Genomic DNA, 19,905 nt, shown 5'->3' with positions numbered 1-19,905 from the left:
TTGTCTTCTCCAGCTGTGAGAAGATATCAGGGGAGTGGAGAAGGCTCTGCCCTCTTTTATGTGGAAGCAGAGTAGAGAATGATCGGTCCAGGTAAGGGGGCGAGGAGCCTCGCAATGTATGTTGGAGGTGGCAGTAAGGATGCGATCTAAAGTATGCCCAGCTGAATGGGTAGGGCCAGTGTTGACCTGTTTCAGACCAAGAGATGCTAAATCCGTCAAGAGCGTAGAAGCATCTGCATTAAAAGAGACTTCACTATGGACGTTAAAATCTCCATGTAAGATAAAATTATTGGAGAAGATAATATCAGGGGCAATCAATTCCATGAGCTGAAGGGAGAAGTTCATGAGGGGTGGGAAACTAGAGCACCTTTCCAGCAGTGATGGATTAGGGAGTCAATCCTAAATATCATAATTTCTAGTTCGGTATCACTGTAGTGTTCTATAAGGGAAACCTTGATCGATTCCTTGTGCACTGTTGCTATCCCCCCCACCTGTGTTAACTAATCTGTCACATTTGTGGATTTGTTAACCTACAGGGATAGCCGCCATAATGGCGGGGGAGGAGCTAAGCTTCAGCCAGGTTTCTGTTAAGAAATAGATCTGTGGGCCCTGATGAAAGTAAATCCCAGATCTCGATGGCATGTTTAGGAAGGGATCTGACATTCACCATGAGGCAATGCCAGTCCCGATCAGAATGGAATATGTAAGGGGGTTGAGCCTTGTTAGCCGCTGGGGAATGTACTTTATTCCCGTTGTCTAGCCCATCATTAATCAATGTTGGAATGAGGCTACTAAACTGGAAGTTGCTGCATGTAAAAGCGCCCTCCAATGCCGCTGGAGCCTTGTTAAAGCAGCTGGGAGTGCAGGCCCCTCTAAGTGCTTTAAGCTTTGAACTGGAGTAGGTGTAATTCAGGCTTTGCCTGGTTTCTAGGGTGAAAGGGGCAGGGGTTCTGGCTCCTGGCAACGGCTGGGTGCAGACGGGCTTGCCTTAGGCGCCCCCTCGGCACGCCTGCGGCACGCCCGCTGCCTGCGTCCGCTCTCACATGGCACTTTAGTAGGGATTCCCCCCGGAAGTGATGAGGCAGGGGGAGGAGACAACACACAAATTGTGGTTGAGGCTTTTAAAAATGAACCCTCCATCTCACCCAGCTTTCAACAGCACATGCGGGAAATAAGTACTCGGACGAGCAAACATTGTTTAAAGCTCAACTCACAGAAAACTGAGATAATGATTTTTGGCAGTCTTTTGCCAACATGGGATGCCACGTGGTGGCCAGTTGAACTAGGAGAAACTCCCAACCCAGTGATCAAGGCAAAAAATGTGGGAATTATATTAGACAATAAACTAACCTATGTTAACCAAATAACACCACAGTGTCTTCCTCATTTATCATAATGAGGAAAATAAAGAAAATTCTCCCATACCTACCAGCCAACTCTAGGAGAACTGAGGTTATGGCACTTGTGTTATCTAAATTAGATTACTGCAACAGTTTGTACCTAAAAATGCAAGGTCAACATCTTCAAAAGTGACAGATGATACAAAACGCAGCCGCAAGAGTCTTACTGCATCTGCCTAAACATCAATCGGTTTCCAAAGAACTTTGGAAACTGCACTGGCTTCAAGTGGCAAGCCGCATCAAGTTCAAGGCCTTGTGTCTGGCCTATAAAGCTTTAAACAACCCAGGACTCGACTTTCTTAAAAATCTTTTCAAATTGTATCATCCTAACAGACTGCTTTGGTCGGTCGAGGCTAATTTCATGACGGTTCCCAGATTTGGAAAAACTAATTGTGGTGGGGCATAGTCTGAGTTGTGGAAAAGCAAAACTTTGGAACACTCTCCCTCAGCATATTAGATCCTCGCAGTCCTTGTCCTTACCTACAATTTAGATACGGGTCTCTTCCCCTCCATTCAAGAACTAACAAATGGGCTGGCTCAATCACACAATCCTGTCCTGGGTGCGGTGCCATTGATGAAACCGAAGTTCATACAATAATCTTCTGTTCGGCAGATAAAATCCCACGTAGAAAATGGATAATCCAGCTAGCTAAGAATTTAGGGGTTTCAAATCATAGAGATCTTTTCAGGTTGTTAAAATACGACTCGACCCCTGTTTATGTTATTGCGATCTCCAAATTTCTTTTTTCTATGTGGTTAATCAGAAGGCAATTACTACCTCATTAAGGTAATTTTATCGATATCATTCTCCTTTCTTTTTAATCTGTTTTTACTCTTATGTATTATGGATTAAGGACTGGACTCATACTCAGCATCATGGTTTTATTCTTGATAAATTCTTTCTTGTTGTAAATATTATTTCATGAACTTTTATGGCTTGGAGCCGAAATAAAGTTTTTCTTGACTTGACTTGACTTGACTTTTCTAGGAAGTGCCTTAAACCCTGGCTTTTTCAGACCTAGGCTGCGGGTCTCATGGTCTATCCGCTCTGAGTTTTAGCACCAAGACACCTCAGGGTATTTGTGCGCTCAATAAATTCATTTAATATAACATAACATATAATTCATGATCACCTTGCAATTGAATTAATTTTCCGGCTTAGTTCAGACAGCCAGCCAAGCACAATACGAGTGGCTGAATGGCAGATGTATATAGTGATTTATTCTCTATGTCACAAATAACAATAGTAAGATGCATAGTCCAGCTAAAAAATTAATTAAAAATATCACTTATATTTCAATTTTATTTTACACCAAGCTGATGGTGACAATATTTAGGCACTGTTAAGTTTACCCTGATAATAAAAAATACTGGTGTGGGGAGTGGACAATAGCTCACAATTGTAACTTTTTTTCTCAACTGTTGTTCTCAAATTTTGCTAATTGGTGAACTTATTACCTTTCCACAGAACCAAGAACATAATGTTTTAGCTCACAATCAATGTTAACAAAGGTTAGCACACGTTGTTGATGTCTTAAATCACAATTTACCTCATGTAAAGGACTTCAAACTGACTTCGGGGTACCTGCTATTGATGGAACCCACTCCTAAACACTGGTTTCAAGTGACTGAAGTCACTAGTCAACAGATTCAATTAATTGTTGCACTGCTAACTTTTGACTCTGACAGTCTAATCTTTTATCCTTTGTTTAGCACAGATTTTGATGCCCACAGATGTTGGGTAAGTTATGATCAGGGCCACTGGAACTATGGGATTGTGTGGCCACAGCGATTTTCGCATAATTGTAGATTTGTTGCATTTGCCACATAATCCATCATCTGCCGCATGATCTGCAGATTTTAACAACAAAAAAATAGTTTCTAGCTCAAACGGTTCAAACGTTAGTAAAAAAGCAGCAACACATGTTGCTGCACAGTGGAAGACCCCTTGCAAAGGTTGACTGGTCACCTCTTAGTAGCTTGTTGCTATATTTGGGTGTTAAGATGGTACTAATGAGGTACAAAACGACAAAATAATGAAGTAAAATTATCACAAAATGTGTTGTATAATGTTGCATAATTTGTGTTTTCCTGCCACATAATTTACTCACGCCTGCCACATAATTTGGCCCTCCCATGCTGCATAATTCCAGTACTCCTGGTTATGATTTATATTTGTACTTTCACAACACAAACACAAAGGAATGTTAGCTTCCATGATTGTATTGCCACTCGTTAAACCAGCAGTGGTATATAGTCAACTCTTGGGCCTCAGTTGGGAAGGGGCGGTGGAAAGCAAATGTGGCCCTCCATCCACCAAAAGTGCACTGCTGTGTTTGCATGACGGTAATAGTTATCTCTGCGACTCCAGGGCTTGGGAAAAAAAGTGTTTGTGTAAATTGTGATGGCAGATTACATGATTTATTTCTTCGTGTTATTGTTTATCATAGATACATATGCTATTACAGCTATCTTACCTCTATTTCCTCTTTGTATTTTAAAAGAGGGGCTTCCATGATGTTCTTTAGTTTGAAAGTTTCACTTTCTACATCAAAGCTATGTTTGGTGACATCTGTAATATGCTTCCAGTGTCGATCCATCATTGATTTATTTGACATGAGCTCCAGCAGGGGGCAACACTCATTGAAGTCGTCAATAGTTTTCTTCAGGTCAAGGAAAGCTTGCCATTCCTTCAGTGCACGAGGAAGCTTACGGCACCTAGTGGTGAAGAACATATGCAGGTAAAGGTCTTACTTCCGTATATGAACTTCAAACAAATATACATTAGAAAGAGGGCATAGTCTAAACACCCACAACACACTGGCATAAATGAGGGAAGGAAATCATGGTACTGGAATTGAGATCTTTTAAATTAACACTACAGCTATCTGACAATTCCTCATGTCAGCACATACACACAGAAATGGGCTTTGTATGAGACACCTTGAGCCTTTGGCTTGTTAAGGTGAGTCTCAACCAGGCATTGGTTGACAAGGCTTTCCATCAAGTTTTGGAAACCGCTCTAGCATATCGCAAATGTTTACATTCTTTCCAATACAAAGAACGTAGTCAAAGCTGGCCACCTCCTTCCCAATCCCCACCCCTCAAACGACCAGAAGCCACACCCTCAAGAGTGGCTCCCAATGTGATAAACTGCTCTTACAAAGGAAAATAAAAATATGGGCAAAATTAAAATTGAAACCAATTGGAATGACTGATCAGTAGATGGATCTCGCAATGCCTATTACAGCGTTGAATCAATAATAAACACAGGAACTCCTGATACTGCTTGATGTGTTTTTTCCCCAGTGGTAAAGTCAATGTGGAATAGTTGCACACTATAATGGAATCCTACGAGAGCAAGCAACTGGACGTGGGGCAGTGCATTACATTTGAACAGTATGGGTCAGTGATTGTTAAACTAATGACATTTGTGGACTCTCACTTAATCGTTACCGGAGACCCCCACTAGATCATTATTGGAATCCAAGGAGCCCAGCTTAAGCAACTTAGTTGATTTGAACCTCAAACAACGCACACAAATACACAAATGATTAGGTATGTTGTTTAATTCAGAAACAAATATAAAAGAAACACACTTTTAATTTTAATGGGAACATCAGGGGTTTTCTAAAAATCAACTTTACCCATTAGCTATACTATATTCTGTTTCATGCATTTACACTGCTCTCACAAATAAATCTGAGGACACCAACCATTCTTTTATCCTCCAGATTTATATTTCCTAACATTTATGAACGTTTTAAAATATTCTATATTACATTTTGCTTCTTTATTTATAGACATCTTATTATTTTTTTACTATTATTTAATTTTCTAAGCAGTCCTGGACCCCTAGAGTAGGGGTTGTTATAGGTAATAGTCATGATTTCTCTTGCAGTGCACTTTGTATTGCAGTACTTTATTGTCAGAGCACTACATTTAATGGCACTGAAAGAAAGGTGCTCAATAGTCCGTGAGCGATTGATGAATATTCCAAGAGCAGAAAAATTTGACTGAAGACAAACCTAAAATACTGCACTAATGTGTATGACGATGGTTCCCACGCACTTTATCTAGAAACAGGGACTGGCAAAGCCAATTAAGTAGGTGCTTGGGGGCGTGGCTTGGGAAGCCATCATGGCAGATGCCATTTGAAGCGGCTCAGTCGGCCAAGCCAAATAATTTGACATCATGTGCTATAATCACCCATGGGGCGGACTCGGTATCGGATGGGCAGACAGAGGGACCCCTGTGGATACGCTAAGGCCAAGGGAGGGCTGCCCTGGACCCTTGAGGCTGGGTTATTAAGCGAGGTCGCCCGGGCCTGGCTTTCCAGGGCTTGCAAAGTCTGGCGCCAGCTAGCAACTCACAGCCGGGTGCGCGGAGCTTAGAGACAGCTCATGAAGCGGTCCCTCTCTCTCACTTCTTGACGGCAGGACGATCTGAGGACGCCTACGTGTGGCTGAAGGACTTAGATGTTTTGAACGCTGATGATACGGCTTTGACAATCTTGACTACGGAGGGAGGAGTAGAAGTAGATACACGCATTTGGGTGTAGGCTCACTTCCTGACAGCAGGACGATCTGAGGATGCTTACGTGTGACTGAAGGACTTAGATGTTTTGAGCGCTGGGACACCGTAAAGAATTGCAACAGCGTGTATTTGTACGGTTGAGACTCTGCCCATATCTGGTTATGGATGGAAATAATATACTTTGGTGATCTTTAAACAAACTTTCTTTTAAAGATACATGGAGTACTACGGAATCATTGTTGGATGTCTCCTAGCCGCATACTACATTTAGTGGGATTTAGAGTCTAACCACTATCGGACATCTACAAATAAACAGACAAATAAGAGGAAGAATTTCCACTGTGATTACGTCTTACAGTACAAACAGCAGGCTTTGTAGGGTGATATTGTCCCCCTAAATAATACCCCTGGTTTTGAGAACTTGCGCTAAGAGAAGTAGCTGGTCCTGAAGAAGGTGGTTTCCACGTTTGCTTATACCACCGAAACGCGTTGACCAAATCTTCTTGTAGATCCTACAAATTTTTTTTTGTAGCAGCTCCTTTTTATGGGGGCTATTAGGACTACCTTACCACTCATTATTTGTTAAGTGGTAAAGCTACTGAGATATATGTGTACGGAATGTCTGATATGTGTCTGCATGAATGAAGAGTTTGTATGTGCAGTGTTCTTTCCCCCTGGGTTTTGTTTTCCTTTTTTTGTCATGAATCAAAAGAATATCTTTGTCTTATCGAATTGACATGAACAATGTGTAAAGTATAAATGAAAACGTTCATTTATGAAAAATTGATTTATCTGTTCAAAATTGATTATATTTTTATACAGAAAAAATGAAAATATAAAAATACGAAAAATAAAACAAATATTAAGAATACACTTTTGTGCTTTGTGTGCTAGTTTATATATAAATAACTGTTGTTTTAGGTCAAGAGGGAGTATTATTAGGTAGATTGGCTTCATTTTCCCCTTTTCTCCCTGACCTATTGGAAAATTATCTCGTATAAAGGGGGTCCCAGTATTTTCTGCATTGCGGTCCCTCTCTCTGCCTGGAAGGGGCAGTGAGGCACGGAGGACTTGGTGAACTGCTGGACCGGAGCCAGCATCGTGGCAGTGATCAGCTGCGTGGACCTAGCAGCCTCTGCCATCTGGTGTGGTAGGGTTGGGGCGGTCGGCACATCGCCACAGGTCTCCCCCAGAGGCGCCGGTGACGAACCCTGGCGCAACACCATAGACTGCCGCTGTGAGGCAGCCCCATGTGACTGTGGCAGGACGCCCGCTGCCAGATTCCAGTGCAGAACTGAGGCCTCAGACCTCATAAGTTAGGACTGCTGTGCAGGACCACTTATCGCCCCCGGGGGGTGTGCCAAGCCAGTGGTCAAGGAAGGCCTCACACATCCATAACACAGGCCTGAGCCCATGCCACCAGGCCTCACAGGATCTGAACCGACCAGGGTGGGCCCCGCCTCTTTACAATTGTTGGGGGTGTTGGAGCACTCTTCCCCCCCTCCTAGAGCTCCGGTACCCTTGGCCTGGCTCACTATGTGGGTCCATCCATCGGCCCACCTAGGTGAGTGCTAGCCCCAGAGATCATGCTGGTGGGGGCACCGGATGATGTAGCAATGCACCAGGGGGGGGGGGGTAGGTGATCACGCGTCCCGGGATACGGACTTGAGCCGGGCTTACCTGGCCCCACTGGATAAGGACTAGACCAAGTTGAATCTGGGTTGGAGGCCCTCCATTGGGAAAATGTACCGGGGCACATTCCTCCCAAGGCGCAACATTGGCCGGGGGCCAAGGGACATCTACAAAGGCGATCATTATGGGATCTGTCAGTCAGTCAAAAGGTCTTTATTTCGATTTACATCATAAAAGACATGCTATAGATATAAAACACAATCCATAATAAATTGTCCTAGTATAGTCCATAAAATCCATAAATAAATACATACTAAAATCAAAAAGATGGGATCTACATCTAGCTGCACAGCCAGTGCAGTCGATCGGACGATATAGCAGCATATCAGCTGGGGAGAGCCAAGGGCTTGAGGTCCGGCAGGTGAGATCCCTCTAGGGGGTCCGCCTTGTGGTCTGTCCTTGGGCTGCGGAGGGGGCCAGCTAGGCACGGTGCGGCTTGTGGCCTGGGGTGGACTGTGTCCGTGAGGCCTGGCCTGCAGTGATCCACCACCCATGGAGGGGGGTGACCCGAAGAAGTTCCCCCATCTGTCACCTCCCCTCCCTCCCCTCCCTTGAAAGGATCGCTTGGCGGATGTGGGGTGCGACGTGGGGGCGGCCCTCAGCCTCTCAACAACATGACTAACCAGCAACATGACTAAGGACAAGACCTCGGGCCCCACCTCTAAACAAAGCACTCTGGATCAATATACCACTGCCCCTACTGGGGCTGGTGGCACCAATGGTGGGAGCTCTGCTCCAGACAACGCAGCCCTGCTCACTGCCATAACGCAATCCTGTATATGTTGGATGTCAAGATTGGCGCGGCCGGAGACAATATAAAGCATGACTCTCACATCATCATGATCTTCCCCGACTACACGTGGCTGGCCCAGCAGCAGCACCAATCTTGTGCTGTGGCCAAGCGCAGGTTCCGAGAGTTAAATGTCCAATATATGCTTCTGTACCTGGCGTAATTTATAAGAATAAATCCATATTTTAAGATACCCCAGAGGCTGTCTTCACATGGGCAGACGAGACAGTACATATTAGGCCTTATACTCCGCCCTCATTGGAATCTGACTCTTCTCAGGGCACCAGTAGGAATCGGCCGAAGAAATCTACCTCCAAGCGACGGCACAGGTCAAGGTCCTGTGTGCGCTCTCAGACGCAAGGAGATGACTCCTGACTATAATACAGATCCACAGTGAATCCAGATGTGTGTCTCCAGGGGGCCCACGCATGGACTTCGATAGATTGGTCCATCCCAGGAACTTCATATGGAGAGTTGTTTACATTTTTGCAAAGTTTATTACAGTTGTGGCACAGTCATAACTACACCACAAATCTCACACACGCACCCCACGAATGGCATCCCCCGTGAGGGATAGATGGCTACACATACTACTAATACAGTGCCCGGTGGGCTCAAGATCCTGATGTGGAATGTATGCTGGGTGTTGGATAAAAGCAAACGGGGAGCAGTTCTAAAATAAGCTAAAAGTTTTGATGTGGACATACTTCTTCTGCAAGAAACCCACATGTTGGGGACAAAGGAACCCTGCCTAGCCTGATATGGCTTTAATTAGGTTTTACACTCTGGATTCATCCAGGGGTCGTGAGGTGCAGCGATCCTTATATACCGTAGGGTCCCCTACAGTGTCTCTAAAGTATGGTCTGACCTGGGGCGGGTGGGAGTACACCTTAATCACAGGCATACTTCATGGGGAATCCCTGACCCTCTGCAGTGTTTACGCTCTACCTTCGCTAGGGCAAACTCTGGTGGACCAAATTATACAAATATGGGGGAGCTCCCGGACAGCCTACCAGTGATGGGGTGACTGGAATTATATAATGATACCTTCTGACCGCTGGCGGGCGGTGGGCCTGGGACGGAACACAGGGGAAACTAGACTGCACGGCCAAGTCTCTATTTTGGGATGGTCAGATGTATGGCATGCCTATCAACCAGCAGAGCGGTGCTTCACTTACCTCTCGGTGGTGCATGGATCCCTCTCTAGAATTGATTACTTTTTGCTTCCAAGGGCATATAGCCACAGAGTCACAGGAGTTTCCATTCTTACCAGGGGGCTATCAGATCACTCCCCAGTGACACTAAAGCTACACATAGGGCCCACTCATGCCCCTTCAGGTGGCGTATGTCACCCCGGCAATAGAGTGACCCGTCCTACCACGCCACCATGCTGCAAACTATTACGGATTATAAAGACTCTAACTCGGGCAAAGTACCCTCTTGCTTGACACTTTGGGAAGCACTTAAGCCCACATTGCGAGGAGTAGACATTAGCTACCCAGGGGGGGAGAAACATCGCCATCAGGGACAGGTGGTGTATTTTGAGGCACGCCAATGTGCTTTAGAGACTGAAGTAAGAGAGAGCACAAGACCCAATGCCATTAGCGCTCTCCTTCTTACGCAACAACAGCTTCATCAGCTGTGCACAAATGAAGCTCAATGCATCTGGCAGGCTACCTAGTCCGGAGTATATCAGTGGGGTGATAAATCCAGCTAAATATACAACATCTCTGTCAGGCGGCGCAGTTGCCCACCCCAGTACTGGTGCTGCGTAACACAGAAGGGACCCTATGCACTACACCCACCACAGTCAATCAAGTGTTCGCATCATATTACTCCGCACTTTACATGAAACAGGAAGTCATTGCTCGAGACCAAATCGAGGAATTCCTTAGAGACATACCACCTAAATCGCTACCAGATCACATCCGCAAGCAGTTAGAGAAACCAATTACAGTAGAAGAGCTGAATCAGGCATAATCGGGCCTACGACCAGGCAAGGCACCGGGCTCCAACGGGTTCCTGAGTGAATTTTTACGATCTCACATGTCCTTCCTGGGTACATACCTCCTTTCAGCGCTCCATGAAGTCCTAGAACAACGCATTCTTCCTCCAGATTAGCGTCATGTTGAAACTGTGGTGTTCCTCAAGCCAGGTTGCCTGCCCCACGTACCCTCCTCATACCGCCCTATTTCTCTCCTGAACTTCAAGCCCAAACTATTAGGTAAAGTCCTGGCAGACCATCTCCGCACACATATCCATGAGCTTGTCCATCCGGACTAGGCGGTCTTTATGCCACACAGGACCACACGACACAACATAGACAGGTGCATAATGCTATTGCGAAGGTCCCAGACCTTGGATGTCCTTCGACCTTCTTCCTCATAACATTGATAAGGCCTTTGACTCCCTCAGCTGGGATTACTTATTTGTACTCTTGCAAGCACTTAATTTTGGCCCACATTTCCTTTCATACATTTGCCTGCTATGCACGAGTCTCTCCGCTTCAGTGCGGGTGTCGGGGACACACTTGGAGGGATTCCTTATCCACTGGGGCACAGAGGACAACCAACATCCCATCTCAGACAAAGCTGCTGGCTGTGCTGCATCTGTTGGCCTCAGGTACCTTCCAACCAACAACAGCCAGAATCGGAGGAGTCTAACAGCCAGTCCTATTAAAGTTCCTCAAACCTATCTTGGATGCCATCATCAGCTTGGTACCCCAGTACCTATACTTCCCCCACACTGCCCAGGAACAGCTGGAGACCAAGCAAGGCTTCTATGCCATAGCTGGATTCCCGCACCTGTTGGGGGCAATTGACTGCATATATGTCCTACTTGTGCCCCCTGCCGACACTGCACACAATTACCGCAACAGAAAGCACACGCATTCCATCAATGTGCAGGCAATAGTGGACCACCGGGGACTCATCACCAACGTCATCGCCAGCTACCCAGGCAGTGTGCATGATTCCTACATCTTCAGACAGTCCATCATCAACCAGCGTTTCCAGGATGGCACCTATGGGAATGCACTGCTCATTGATAAGTACCAAAAGAACACACCACACACCTCAAAAACACAATCATGCAATCCACAACTCTGGGAATGCACACGTCACAAAGTCACATATAGCATGCCAAAGAACATGACCACCCACCAGACATGACAGCACAACTTACCGTGGGAACCTGGCCTAGCCATGTACATGAGCCATCAACGGCATGACACCTCAGCCACACATTAGCAGAATGTGGGAAGAGTAGGGAACCAGGCATGTGCGAAGGAGGCGATGTGACTGATGACTGAGACTGCACACAATGCCAAGTGTGGCGTGGATGTGTTGGACAGACTGCAGTATGCAGACCACAGACATATCCATGTCGACACACAGCACTGGTGTTTGGAGTGTAGTGGACAGTGGACGCAACCATGTCACCCCAGCCAGTGGGGGAGATCAAGGAAATGTAGCTTGTTACGTCCCCCCCTATAAGCGTGTGCGGAGTGGGCTGGCCCGGAGTACGTCAGGTCAGCGTAGGGGTGTGAATAAAAAGCATGTAGCCGTGGGTGTAGTCCTCTTCCGGTATGCCCAACATCCCTGCCAGGGAAGCGCCTCTCACCCCGCGGTGTTGCGTGTAATCCTGTGCACCTGCTGCACCCCGGGCCGTTGGTCCCCCAAGCCGTCATGGACGCCCCTGCGCATCCAGGCATCACTGCTCACCTGCCGACTCCGACGTGTGTCAAAGAGGGCCCACCATGTGCCGTTACAAGCTCTAAGCCCGAGGCCCCCGACCTTGACAGCCTCCTCGGACCATCACGGCCTCCGCGCCACAGGCCCGCAGAACTCCTTCCTCGTTGACGTACTCCAGCGGCAAACACAGCGGACAAGTAGGACACATATTTGGAACTGAGTCTTGATTACACCATGGCAGAGTACATTATTCAAGGCTCCCTTCGATGTGGTGCCACCAAGTCTGTGCATAGGACTCCCACCAAACGTGTCTGTGGGCTCTTGCTGACTGCGGCCTTCGGCCTACACAGCGGTCCTGCAGGCCTCACACCAATTTAATGCAGTCCATCACAGGCAGGACACGGTCTCCTCGCCGGCTGCACATCCGCTCAGCTCTGGTGCCACTACCTCCGTCAGCCACAAATCGAATCCACATGTCATTCCAACGTTGTGTGCTAGAGATCCAGGAGGAGATGGCTGGACATCGGTTAACCCGGGCTGACCGCAGCCTCCGGCCGACACTGCGGCCAACTAGGTCGCAGTTTTGGAACTGAGTCTTGATTTCTTCATGGCAGTGTTCATGTCACAGTAAGCACGGAGAGGAGTAAGAGGAAGACGCGCTTCAGTCCGGAGGAGAAAAGGCTCACTCACCTTTACGGAGGTGATGGGACGCTTCCAACAACTGCACTACTGCCACTGACTCTGTGCAGCGCATGCTTACCACACGTGGCTGGGGGCCCCTGCTGACCGCTGCCTCCGGCACACACTACAGAGGAGTAGGTCACACAATTTGAACTGAGTCTTGCTCTTTACATGGCAGAGTCAATGCCATTGTACAGGCCTCATCGCAGACTGCATCCCCTTCCAGCACTGGTGCTACTGAGTGTGTGCCCTGAAATTCATGGGCAATCTCTGTTTGAACGTTGGTGGCGTCTGAGCCCATGGGCTGGAGGTTGTCTTCATCTACATGTAGCTGATACTGACAAGGTGGAAAAGTGGAGGCTGTAGCATTCAACTCCGCCATTTGCCTGCTTCTGCTTGCTTCTGCCCTCTGCATCATGCCCTGGAAGTACACCTTCTATTGTTCCTTCCAACCCTCCGCAACATTCCCCTTGGACATCAACGAGTACATGCTCAGCTCGCTTGGCCCTACGTCAGTGCACCCCAAGTCACCGTCCCATGGCGGTGTGCCTGTGGTGGCTGCTGTGCATCCAGGGCCACAAACTCTGTGCTGCTCAAGTCAGGGACCCATGATGTTCGTACCTTGTACGTCTGATTACTGTTGTTGCCAGAACCTACCAAACCCTTAGTGGGGGCTTACACTACCCAACATCCATCCAGCACAGACTTCACTGGAGATGTGAGCCTGGCAATAAAAGGGGCCGGGCGCACGTGCCCGTAGCCAGTCCCACAAACTCACTCAGTGTGTCCATGCGGTTATTATGTATGCATGAGGGACAAGGGACATTCCACATTACATTGTGCTGTGTACAGCGTGTGTAACCATGTCACCGCAGACAGTCGTGTAGACCTGGGACATGTAACCGTGTCGTATATCCATGTGAGTGTAAGCGGGGTGGACAAGCGTACGACAGTACTGCTTAGGGGTGTTGCTCCTCCACACATGGATTTGGGTGTGGTTCAGTGGAGGCCTTGCCAAGGATGTGGCTGATGCGTGTGTCTCTGTTGTAGTGTCTGCTCCACCCGTCACGCAATCGACAATGTTGCCATGTGGCATACCCCTGGGGTGCGTGCTCGGCCGAAGGGGTACATGAGGGAGGGCATGCCCGCTCGGGGTCAGGGATCACACATGCCAACTGTTGTGTGTGTCGCTATTAGCGCAGAATGAGCCAAAAATTTACCCTCAACTGCATGTCAAGTTTAGCCAGGCAGGTGCTCTACATCTGTGTCAGCCCTGTACTTGCAATGGGCCTACGCACACTGTTAGAAATGAGGGGGCTCTGGTTGATGCAGGTGTGTACCCACAACAAGCAGGGACCCTTTACTTCTTGTCAGGGCGAAGGATGACTCCCCAGAATAACCCCTGCTCACCCTCTAGGTGCGTGGCGCGAGCAGTCTAGGCTAAGTCTCAGGCGTACACGGTTAAGCAAATGCAATTACACATACAGTAAACCCCTTGCATGCACCACAAACGGACACCAATCAGGAAGTATATAAAAATAAACTTTTATGTAGATTCAGCAGATTCAAATACAAGGCCCAGTAACGTTAAACTGATGGGGCCACAATTCTTAGGAATACGGTAAAGTTCTCTTTGTTACGGAAAGTTCTTTAGGCGGGCACAAGGTAACTGTGGGCCTCAGCGCACTTCGTACTGAGGCGGCGTCCGGGAAGCACACGGCAGGTGACAGGGAAATCAGAACGTTGCGGACCCTGGATCCGATGCGAGCTCGCGGTCGAGTTCGTAAGTACAGTACCTTGTTTCTTGACGCGAAGGCGGGTGCGGGATTTCAGCGGCTCTTCGACAGAAGGGCGAGGCGGCGTCCGGGGCTCCCACACTTCACGATGGGGGTCTGATCTTCAGGCTCACGACAAGAGCGGGGTGTTGCAGGTGGCGGGTGAACAAAGCGGGGCAGCCAGGCACGCAGATACGTCCGGGCCGTCCGAGGCTTGGAGATGCTCACAACGCCGATTCCGGCGGGAGGGTGAAGGTGCACAGCGAGCCTCCAGCGAGCGAGGTGACAGGGGCAGCACAGCGTAGGGGGAGCGGCTCCGATCGAGCGAGGCTCTTCCCAAGGCGGGGGCGGCTAAGCAGTCCTGGTCACGGCTCAAGGAGGGACTGGGGCACGAGGGTCACAGCTCCGGCGAGGGACAGGACACCACAGTCCAGCGGCAGGCGAGTGAAGATCAGGTAGAGCCCAATGGTCCTGGGGCTCAGTTCAGGGGGCAAGCTCAGTTCCAAGCCCTTGGAGATCGTTTTAGAAAAGCACAAGTCTTGAAAGTAAAAATAAAGCAAAGTCTTCAGCAACAGTTTCTCTTCTCCCCTTTGGCAGCAAGGTCACCACTGCAGGCCAATCCCCCAGGATAGGGACAGTCTTCCTCCTACAGCTTTCCCGGTGCCTCCTCCTCCGGCAGAGATTCTTCTTGGTCAAAAGCGGATCTAGTTTCTTAGGAGCAGGGCTCCTCCATTTATACAGCAAATCTTTTGTTCTCCCAGGCCAGGGGGGCCCTTGCCCAGTCCAGTCCGGTTTCTGAGCACTTTGTTTACGCGATGCAGGCTTCTTCTTTCAGAGTGCAGGGCAGAGTCATCAGATGCTCCACAGGGGGCGGAGCCGGCATTGAGGTGGCAGAGCACTGTCCTATTCAGAGCCTAGGAGCACTCCTCCCACTCATCTACCTGTCGATCGCCCTATTCACCACCAGGCTACCTAGCCCCGCCCATCTGGGTTCCCCCAGCCCTGTCACTCATACCAGCCAGACATCAGATACACATCACGCAGAGGCGGGCTGAAATGTTTAGGCAAGCAAAGGCCAGCTTTCTAAAAGCGGCATTTGCAAACGCGGAATATTAAAATAAACCTTACGAAAAGATGTACCTTATTATTCCGAGTTCAGGCATACTAAACTTGATCTTCTACCATGTTCCCTGGGTCGGTTAGGATCATAGGGTGTAACAATCCAGGCCGCCCATACTGGCCTATGAGAATAGGGTAGCCTTACAGTAGTGAACAACAAGATGGTGGTCATTCACTACTAGGACATGCCACGCATCCAGGCTTGTCCTACCTTATGCTTGCAACGCACCCTGCCCGTGGGCCTACCAGAGGGGTGACTAACATGAAGTTAAGGGAAGGTTTTAGGGACCGGCAAGTGTGGGCACTTGCCAGTCAGCATGTCAGTACCAGACTGCACGCAGGTTCTGCGATGGCAGACCTTAGACGTATTTTACCGGCCGCTTCTGTGGGTGGCACAACCCAGGCTGCAAGCCCACCAGCGGTGTTTGCATTTACATGCCCTGGCGCTCCTGGCGCACTTTACTGGGGTCTGATAGTAAATCAAACAATCCAATCATGGAATCCAACCAACATATACAATTTACAAGGGAGCACTCGCACCGCGACACTGGTTGGCAGTGGCACAGCGCGCTGAGCGGCCAACACCATAAAAACACATGAGGCACAGTGACAAAAAGAGGAAGGGAGACTCACGCCAAGGTGCCAGGTCTAACACACACGTGGCCAGCCACATTCTGCGCAGCATCATCACTGTGACGTAGTCAGGCTTGTGGACATGTGCAGACAGGCATGACAATGGTGTTCCGTAGGGGTGCATGTGATGCAATCGCGCTGCGCACACTAGTGAATGTGCTCGGGGGAGGTGCAGCAGTGAGGCTACGTAATACACAGTGATGCCACCCATTTGCAACACGCAATACATGTCATAAAGAAATCACTAAGTCACACATATCACACACCAATGAACCAGTGAGCCTGCCAACACATCATGCAGTACGTAGTCTCTACTCATGCCTCTCTGCACTGTCACAGGTGACCAAGGATATGCACTCTGCGCTTGGATGATGACACCCCTCCGAGCCCCGAACACACAGGCCCAGAGGCAGTACAATTTGGCCCACAAACGCACCAGGGGCATCGTGGAGCGCGCATTTGGTGTGTTGAAGTCACGTTTCAGGTGCCTGGACGTCACAGGAGGAAAGCACCTGTACAGCCCAGACTTCGTGTGCAAGATGATCGTCGCATGTTGTGTGTTGCACAACATATGTGTACATACGAGTGCCAGATGGACCGGACGATGATGATGAAGATGAGTCAGGTGGACCACACCCCACTGCAGCTGCAGCAGGAATCGAGACCCGCAGGTATTAAGCGCTCTACAAGTCAAAAATAACATAACATAACTACATCATTGACAATTTATTCTCTGGTTGACGTCACATTGTGTGGGTCCTTAGCAGTAATGGCACAGTACGTTGACTGACCACAGACACAGCATGTGCTAATAAATGCATTCCTATAGACATTCCCTGCATGCATGTCACTCATCTGTACAGGCACTGCACTCAGACAAGTGTGGGTGCGACAAGTTGTGCTGACAATTTAGGAATTTGTTAATGGATAGTGAATTTGTCACCTTTGTGCAGTGAGGCTATTTAGGGTGTCACGTATTCGAACTGCCAGTTCTGTGTGTCACAGTTGTTACGGTATCCCACTATTCTGTGTTCCACATGTGTCCCAATCCATTCCATTTTGGCTGTCATTTGTGGCCTACAAGTGACAACAGGGATTCTTTTGGGCTCTGATATTTGCCGCCAGGATGCAAGGATGCACCCTGTGACTCAAGTCCCATGACATGGGCGACATGTATGTAAGGGGGAGTCACTGCCTCTACATTGGTACATGCTTTCATTATTGTTTGATCATGGACATGGCACGTCGTTGTGCAGGGGGTGTTGCTTGTCCCTCTGCAATGTGAAGAGGAGATGCAGTTTCACAGTGTGTTCCATGTTTGTGTTCGTGTTTCGCCTTTTTGGGGCGTGGCATTGATTTTAACACGGTCATTTGACACGTTATCTGAAGACTATCGCATGGTACCGCAGTGTTGTGAATACTTAGTTAACACGGCGTAATTTTCCAGTGAAAGACTGCGATGTTGAGTGTTGCGTTAAGTTACTTTTGCGATGATGATCACACGTTGTTGAGAATATCCCCCAAAATGTGCTAGTGCCCTCTTGAAACATGATCTTAACATGACTTTTCAGCAATCTTACAAAAATACCTCGCAATCTTCATTCTCAAAATAAAACAATACTCCACTATTGAAAAACCCCTTCCTTTCTAGCATATTATACAATCAAAAGGATGTTAAATTGCAGAAAAATTTATCATTTAACTATGAAAAACTATGTCAAGCATGTTGGAGACAAAAGTGCATCTTTAAACAGAGAAAATAAAAAGAGCCTCACCGGTTCTGAAATTCTAGAAGTTCATTGTTGATTTTTTCAATATTCACTTCGGACCAAAGAATATCATAATACCCATTTACAGTATCAATAACGTTGTTATATAAGCTGTAGAGCTTTTGCAGAAGGTTGAGTTGTTTCTTTATCTCAAGTAGCTGAGGATATTGGGTAACCTGCAATCCAAAAAGTTCTTCGCCTCCAGTGTAGGTGATGTATTTTCGATAGAGATTATCAAATTGGTTCTAAAAACAATACAAAAAATACAAAAAATGCTCAATGTACAATGCAACCAACCTATGTAGTTGTATATACAATGTCTTGCTTCTGGCGAGCGTGTGTGTCAGAGGTACAAAGTGGCTGTGGTTTCGCTTTTCTCACAGGCTCACTAACACTGGCACGAATTATCATTCCTGAACAACGTTCAGCAATCCAAAACCAGCAATGAACATAACAGTATTCATATCTGACCCACCGTGCGATACGGATAAATGTTTCTGGTCCAGTTCTCAAGCTGAAGCCACAGGCGCTACCATCTTAGGAGCCGAGTTAAACAAGAATTAAAAATGCAATAGGTCTCACCTTTCATTGAGTTAAAGCCATTTGCTTTGCTATACAATAAAATTAGCAACGCAAATGGCTTTAACTTAATCAAAGACGAGACCTATTGCATTTTCAATGCTTCTTCTATTTGTGTAACTCTCCCACGACCTCTCCCCTACAATCCTTGCCAAACATCCCTTCTACCTGTACCTGCGGCTATCTTTAGTGAGGGCCGAGTATCCTTAATTTGCTCTGTAAAGCCTCATCCACCCGGTAGCACCCCTTGTCTTCCATCTGCTCTACGGAGCTAGTTGTTTCTTTACATCAGAGATCTTGCCTCCTCCTACTCCACTTCTTTTATTTGCCCCACCTTCTTATCCTCTGCCCGCGTGACTCCGCTTTGGGATCAAATGGATTTCGTCCTTGCCTTTCATGCACCTGTCTAATGTTCCTCCTATCATAGCTGTGCTGGCAGCTTCTAGCACCCTCCTCCTTGCCCTGACGACTTCAGATGATGTGGGTCTGTGCTGTGCATGCCCACCTCTTCCTAATTTGGCTGCATTCAATTCTGCCTTCATCACTGGGGCACACAGCTGTGGAGTGTCAGCAGTGGTGTGCACAGGAGTGGTGTGCACAGCAGTGGTGTGTCAGCAGCAGTGGTGTGTCAGCAGCAGTGGTGTGTCAGCAGCAGTAGTGTGACAGCAGCAGTAGTGTGTCAGCAGCAGTAGTGTGTCAGCAGCGGTGTGTAAGCAGTGACGCACACAGCAGTGGCATTTCAGCAGTGGTGTGTCAGCAGTGGTGTGTCAGCAGTGCTGTGTCAGCAGTGAGGCACACAGCAGTGGTGTGTCTGCAGTGGTGTGTCAGCGGTGAAGTGCACAGCAGTGGTGTGTCAGCAGTGAGGCACACAGCAGTGGTGTGTCAGCAGTGAGGAACACATCAGTGGTGTGTCAGCAGGGAAGTGCACAGCAGTGGTGTGTCAGCAGCGTTGTGTCAGCAGTTTTATGCCAGCAGTGATGTGTCCGCAGCGGTGTGTCAGCAGTGGCGTGTCAGCAGGGGTGTGTCAGTAGTGGTGTCTGCAGCAGCGTGTCAGCAGTGGCATGTCAACAGTGGCGTGTCAGCAGTGGTGTGTTAATAGCGATGTCTCAGCAGTGGTGTGTCAGCAGCAGCATGTCAGCAAGGGTGTGTAAGCAGCGGTGTGTCAGCAGCGGTGTGTCAGGCGTGGTATCTGCAGCAGCATGTCAGCAGTGGCGTGTCAGCAGCAGTGTGTCAGCAGGG

At 48.0% G+C, this 19,905-nt stretch overlaps 1 protein-coding gene across 1 annotated transcript in view; it reads right to left on the bottom strand.

Annotated features, from left to right (window-relative positions):
* DNAH5 (dynein axonemal heavy chain 5) overlaps positions 1-19,905 on the bottom strand; it is a 5,853,083-nt gene that overhangs the window by 3,576,574 nt on the left and 2,256,604 nt on the right. The window contains exons 27-28 of the mRNA XM_085606747.1: positions 18,094-18,332; positions 3,878-4,118 (exon numbers count right to left, since the gene is read on the bottom strand). Coding sequence (XP_085462873.1) covers positions 3,878-4,118; positions 18,094-18,332 — 480 coding nt within the window. The remainder of the gene's footprint in view (positions 1-3,877; positions 4,119-18,093; positions 18,333-19,905) is intronic.

This window comes from Triturus cristatus, chromosome 5_2 (genome assembly GCF_964204655.1).
Source record: "Triturus cristatus chromosome 5_2, aTriCri1.1, whole genome shotgun sequence".
Taxonomy (NCBI): Eukaryota; Metazoa; Chordata; class Amphibia; order Caudata; family Salamandridae; genus Triturus; species Triturus cristatus.
Note: the sequence above shows the minus strand (reverse complement) of the source record. Positions and strands in the feature narration are given on the sequence as shown.